Source organism: Nycticebus coucang, chromosome 14, assembly GCF_027406575.1.
Source record: "Nycticebus coucang isolate mNycCou1 chromosome 14, mNycCou1.pri, whole genome shotgun sequence".
NCBI classification, from domain to species: Eukaryota; Metazoa; Chordata; class Mammalia; order Primates; family Lorisidae; genus Nycticebus; species Nycticebus coucang.
In genome coordinates, this window is record NC_069793.1 from 63338245 (window position 1) to 63345361 (window position 7117).

The window sequence follows — 7117 nt, forward strand, 5'->3', positions numbered from 1 at the left end:
CACATTTGCCAAGACTCACATGTACCCTTGTAAGATGCACCACAGGTGTGATCACACTGGTTACCATAGCCTTCCTGGCATTCTCTCAGTTACTGTGCCAAGACACTTACATTCCACATTTACCAAGTTTCACATATACCCTTGTAAGATGCACTGCTGGTGTTGAATAAGATGGTGGGTTTTTGAGGAGAAAGATAGGTAAGCAACAGTTATCTAGAGGAGGAGAAAAGTTGTAAAGTGTCATTATCTGAAAGCATTGAGGAGTATGTGAGGATACTGGTAATGAAGTTATAAATTTACTAATAAGAAATATATTTAAAGTAATAGTAGTCACCATGTTTGTGTTATTTCCTGTAGCATATAGAGCTCTATGAATGCCAGCAGGGAGAAGGAATAGCTGTACTTATCCAGGAGAAGTTATTTAATAGTGGATAATGAGAAAATGCTGAATGAATGGCAGCTCAAATAATTTTCCCTAAGATCACAGAGCTAAAAATTAAAATTATGATTTTTAAACAACATGTTATCAGACTTTACAGACTCCACTTTCTATTGACTTTGCCCTTTTAGATATGGAGAGGCAGATCTTTGATAGAGTTCCAGATAATAGGAAATTCTGACTATTAGCATAATCCAAAGTCTTTCTGGAGGAGGTTACACTAAAGGAGGCCTCAAGTTCTGTACATACGGATGAGGCAAGTCCTGATGATCAGGGGAGGCCAAGCCAACAATTAAGCACGCAGACAGTTCACATGAAGCATTTTGTGTGTGTTTAGTTCTCTCCCCTCTGAACGCTCCACAAACTCAAAACTCCTTGACATTACTTGTCATTTAACTCCTTGCCCTTAATTATTCATGTTGCTTAAAGATAGTTTAAAAAATTAGAAACTAATCTACAGAAATATATATAGTATGTATATTATAAATATGTATATTATTATATCCAGTATTCATTATACATAATATGTAGCATGTAATACTTATTAAATGTATTATAACATGTAACACATATAGAATTATGTAAAACTATGAATACATAGAAAAATCATAAGTTTCTAGATATATTCATAATATCTTATTCAAAAATATATAGATGCACTCATTTTAAAGTACTATTCCTTGATATTTATAGAAAGAAATGGGTTTAGAAATTAAAAAAAAAATGAACTTCTGCCATACATTCTCAATCATTAAGGAACTGAAGTCATCAAAATAATGGTTTATATCTGACTTCTGTTTTCTGCTGTGATAATGTGAATATGCTTATGAAGGAAAATAAATGATATCAAAGCGGGCACAAAGAATGTAATAGAAAGGGTCTGTGGACAGTTTATGGATTGACCACGAAAAAAGGCACAGGCAGAAGGAATCAGTTGGTCCTATAATTTTCAGAATTGCTTTATTGATGAAAAAAAGTCATTATAGAAAAGTGCATTAAAACAAATGAAAGAAATTATAAGTGATATATTGGAATAAGGGCCCAAGAAGTCCAATAAATCCAAATAACTTTGCCTCTGTTTTCCTGATAGACAGTGTTCAAGCAATCATTACCCAAAACAACAGTAGTCTAGCTCTATTGCAGGGAAAATTACAACATTATTTTGTTATGCAGACTGAGACTGGCTTTGGAATCAGAAGCCCTGGACCAAATTCAGCTAAAATCTTAAAATTTAGTAGTTTAACACAGAGAAAATCAATATGTGTACATGTGTGTTTGTGTGTGCAAATGTGCTTGTGTGTGTATACACAACTGGCTGAGAGCATGAAAATACAATCAAAATGAAGGAAATTTTGACATCAGTGTTGGGTGAAGAAAGGGCCGTCTGACAGATAAAGAAAAGCTTTGGCATTTGCAGGGAAATTAGGATGGAAAAGGGACTGGCCCAGATGGCAATGCCTGATACCCCCACAAGGGATTTTTTTTTTTCCAGAGAAGTTGTGAAATCCTTATGGAATCATGATGGCTCCAGATGCCACGAGAGGTTTGAGTCGTCTTCATAAGTACACGTCATGGTAGTCTCAGGGAAGGGAAGAAGCCCAGCTAAGGCTTAACCGGAGCACAGAAGTTGATACAGGTAAAAAAAAATAATAATAACCTTAAATTGTTTTTTGTTTATTCTCTGAACATAAAAGCAAGCACTGTGTAGGATTATTTTTTTATTATTATTAAATTCTCACATACCATGACTATGCTTTTTTAAAGAGGCTGGGATTTTGTTAGAAAGACGCAACACAACATTCACAAGTGGACTATACTACTTATCAAGGATTCCTCTGTGTCTAAGAAATCAGAATCAATCTGCAAAATAACTTCTTTGTATTCATGTTTCTAAAAGAGAAAATTCTCATCCTACATCAAAGAAACAGAAACATCATAAGCAGGAAAACGTGCCTGGTCTTGTGTGCTTAATCCTAGCCCAAGCTCAGAGTTCCCAGACTAGCTCTTGAGATATCCTTCTCTTTTCTCACAAATACCTCAGTGAGAACAAAGAAACCCAGAATAACTCTCACACACTCCCTGTTTAAGCTTTTGTTTGAGGCCCCATAGAAAAATAGATTTTTTTTTCTAGATTAAAGATTTTTAATCCACATGCCAAAGATCCAAAAGGAGTTGCAGGGTATGCAAAACTTCTTGAAAGAAGATTGATGTTCAAACTTCCATGTTTACTCATTCATTGCTTTATTTCTTTATTCAATTCACATGGAAAAGTTAAGCTATGTCCTGCATGTGCTCAGGGAACTAATGAACAAAAAAAAATATTCCTTTTAGTCAGGGAGTTTGAGCTCTAGGAGGAAAGACAGACATTTAAAAAAATACTTATGTAATGCATAATTAACTGTACTGACTTAAAGGAAGGAAAAGACCAGAAATGTAAGGACAGAATACCAGAGAGTTTTAATCAACCATAGGTATCTGGAAAAGCCTTGCTTGGGAAGTATAAATAGGCTTGGTGAGGCAAAGAGAAACTTCACAGACAGTGAAGAACTTGGAAGAATGAATGAAGAAACCTTATATAAGGAAATATTGCAGTAAGATCCAGAAAATTAAAGACTGCATGCAGACTTAGTTGGATTGAAAAGCCCACAGTAAGAATAAACAGCAAGAGTTATGCTGGGGAGGTAGTGAAGGAATGAATCATGCAGCACCTTGAAGGCTAAGAGAAGAACTTTTAACTTTGTTTTAAGTACAATCGGATCCCTTAAAGTCGCTTTGCTTGTGATGAATAAATTGGTTTTCTATTTTTTAAAAAGACGTCTATTCTAACTGCAGAATAAAGAATTAATGGAATGGGCACTAGTGGTTGCAGGAAAATTAGGGAGCCTGAAAGAAATAGGCTACATAATATAATGGCTCAAGGAGGAGGAAGGAAGGAGATAGTTTCTACTGTGTGTGTGTATTTCAGCAATAAGTTTGAAAATTGGTCTAGAGTTGATTTGAAAAAGGAAGAGTTTTTCAACATGGTTTCCAAATTTTTAGTGTATTAGAAGACTAGCATAGAGGCTTATCAATGGCTATTCTATTATATCTTGTTTTTATATGAACCAATGACCTTTATTCTCTGCTCCTTGCTACTTTAATGTAAAGTTTAATGTAAAGTATATACATACTTGTACATATATGTGTATATATGTATATATATGTATATACACACATGCACCCACTCACACACTCATGGATGTGTTTGCATATGGGTTTATAATAGCCATAGAATTGTGCATTGGGGATGTGTTGATGGTAGGGTGACTTTGATGTGTTGTTTTTTGTTTTTTTTATAGCAAAATGCTCTAAGCTATTAAGTCCTTGTTTGTAGTTGCTTCTTTTTTGCCAAACTTTGAAAGTTGTCAAAAGAAAGTCTAATTCTCTACTATCTAAACATTTAATATTTCGTCATGTCTCCAATTTTCATATAAACATATTTAATCAAAGAGAAGGCAGGCCATCACATATGACTTTCTAGGGAGCACAAAAAAAAACCCACTTAGATAATAGCTTTTAACATTACTCTTCCCTCTGTCATTCTCCTTATACATTCATAAAGCCATTTACCTGCTTATGTGAGAATATATTTTCAACCTAGGAGCTGTGAGCTAAGTGGAAGAGTCCAGCCTCACCCAGTGGTAAGAACACCATGATGAACTTGAATGCATCACATGCCAACCACCAAAGTTTCATTCTGACAGGTCTCCCTGGCATGCCAAACAAGAACCTATGTCTGGCTTTTCCTCTGGGACTGCTTTATACACTAACAATCCTGGGAAATGGTACCATCCTAACTGTCATCAAGGTGGATCCGAATCTCCACGAGCCTATGTACTACTTCCTTTCTATCTTGGCCATCACTGACGTCAGTCTCTCCATGTCCACCTTGCCCTCCATGCTCAGTGTCTTCTGGTTTAATACCCCAGAGATTTCCATTGATGCATGCATCACACAGATGTTCTTCATTCATGTATTTGGAATAGCAGAATCTGGAGTCCTAGTGTCCATGGCCTTTGACAGATTTGTGGCCATCCGAGACCCACTACACTATGCTTCCATCCTCACCCATGGAGTTATTGTAAAGATTGGAATAGCTGCCTTCACTCGGGCAATCTGTGTAGTCTTCCCTGCACCCTTCCTTATAAAGCGGCTACCCTTCTGCCATTCCAATGTCTTGTCACATTCATACTGTCTTCACCAAGATGCAATGAGGCTAGCCTGTGCCAGTACCCGCATCAACATCCTATATGGCCTTATCGTTGTCATCTTCACTCTGGGGGTTGATGCCCTTGTTATCCTCTTGTCCTATGTACTTATTCTAAGGACTGTGCTGGGCATTGCCTCCAATGCTGAAAGGCTCAAAGCCCTCAACACCTGCTTCGCTCACATTTGTGCTATCCTCCTCTTCTATGTTCCTTTTATTGGTGCCACCATGACCCACAGATTTGGGAAGCATTTATCACCAGTAGTGCACACGCTCATGGCCAATATCTACCTGCTACTCCCGCCTGTGCTAAACCCCATTGTCTATAGTGTGAAGACCAAACAGATAAGAAGACGGATCATCCGAATGTTCCAGAGAAAAAGGAACAAGGCCTAATGGAATGGAATCGCATGTGAGATGCAGAATAAGCAGCCACTGGAAAAATTAATATGTCAATTTTCAACCCTATGGTGTAGTCAAATTTTAAGCTCTGGAAAAATGCAGCAATGGACAAAGTTTGTGGGTGCAGGTACAAACAGACTACTCTTGTTCTGTATATACATTTTTTTAATTACCCATTAATTTTCTTCACTCAGTATTTCAGTTGTGTTGTTTTCCTTGATGATTTGTAGGTGGCATTTTATTAGGTAACAGTCTTTTGCCTTGTATAGATGTGATCCACATTATGTCCCATTCTACCATTTGCTTTGTTACAGTGTCTTTTATCTTTTCACTTATTCACATTCTCTTTTGTCCTTTGATCAAGTTTACATTGTTCTTTTTCTGTATTGGTGAACCTTATTTTCTATCTTCAGTGAACACCTACATAATTTCTTATATAGGTAATATGATCAGATAATAAGATCTTTATATAAATCTGTAATTTTTGTCATTAATTTTGTTAAAGTAGATCTTTTTTAGTGTTTACCATTATTTTATTATTATTTAAGTTCAATACACAAATATCCATTGTATACCATTAATAATTAGAGAATTAAAGTTAACATGATGACCAAAATATGAAATATATAGAAATAATTCTTCAGAAATATATAGTATTTCTACATGGAAAATTTCTAATAGTATTGAAAATATAAAAAGACACATGTCTGTAAATATTTCAAACTTGTTATTAATGGGTTTTTTTAATTGTTTAGGTATTCCTTCTGTTATCTTTCTAGGATTGTTGTCTTTCTAGGAAATCAGTATACCACATAGCAAATTCAGTTTACAAATTCAGGATTGTACCAAACAGCTGGCCCCCAGGGGGACACACATATCTGACATTGGATGTTATTATATATGTAAATACCTTCAGGCTTTGCTGTACATTCATAATAAGAGTAAACCAATGACATTCGACAGTTTGTCTAGCTTGGGTTACCTTTTGGATACTTTTTTCACAACCTTTGTCATGTCTTACACCTAAGATTAAAGAAGGAAGGTGAAAAAACCCAAATCAAAGAATTGGTAATCAGTCTGATTACTGTATATACATGTTTTGGAATGTATGAGTTTTGATGTCTGGTATCATAAATATCTAATTTAAAGCAGTAATATCATACACTTCTTTGAAACTGGAAATGGGTATCCATGTGAAAAAAATTATGACCTGTTCATCCAGATGATACTTATGAGTGTTTACTATTATAATGTTAAGTAATACTTTCCTTAGTTATTATTAAATAATAATTAGAGTAAGAAGGATTCAAGAAGTCCTATAGCATTGACTGTTGAAAGATAGGTTACCTGAAAATATTTTTATTTTCTTAAAATAGAGAAAAGAAAACTGTTGTAGGACCAAAAATATCTATCTTTATGTTTAGGTATGTATTGGGTGAAGGATATCTACAATAAAATTAAGGCAGACACATCCGTGCTTCCTTGATACATATCTTTTCTTTTAAATGATACTCATATTACTGATTTAAAGATTTATTGTGGTTCTAATTTTCTGCCATATATTTAGTAGATTAATAGGTATTCTGCCTTTGTACTTTTGACCCAACACAAGTGTCATCAATTTTCCTGTGTACTAGAATATCTAGTAAAACTTTATTGAATAAAATTATTCCTGAATTTCTATAACGCAAGTAAAAATTCTCAGCACAAGGAAGATGTTTAAGAATGCAGTGTACATAGGTGTGGAGTGAATATGTCAAATTCAATGTGCTTTTCCAGTGAAGATAGTATCTTCTTTAAGCATTGTGATAATCGCACAGGCAGGGCACACCTGAGAGCCTTGAGCACAGGATATCAACTTCACTTGGCTCCATTGCTGACCCTATGACCTTAGGCAAGTGTTGTCTGCCTTAGTTTCCCTATCTCCACCAGGGAAAAGGGGGCAGGAAGCAAATTTAGTGAGCTATGTGTACCTCTCCAGCTCTCACACTCTGAGTCTTTGTGTCTTTCTAGGGAGGGTGGGGAATGGG

At 35.5% G+C, this 7117-nt stretch overlaps 1 protein-coding gene across 1 annotated transcript; it reads left to right on the plus strand.

Moving 5' to 3' along the window:
- The first annotated feature begins 4130 nt into the window (after positions 1–4130).
- LOC128564657 (olfactory receptor 51H1-like) lies at positions 4131–5081 on the plus strand. The gene has a single exon (XM_053560206.1). The coding sequence runs from the start codon at positions 4131–4133 to the stop codon at positions 5079–5081; it is 951 nt and encodes a 316-aa protein (XP_053416181.1).
- Positions 5082–7117: the final 2036 nt, after the last annotated feature.

Coding starts and splice junctions, on each gene's coding strand:
- LOC128564657 (XM_053560206.1), top strand. CDS start 4,131: ATGATGAACTTGAATGCATCACATGCCAACCACCAAAGTTTCATTCTG.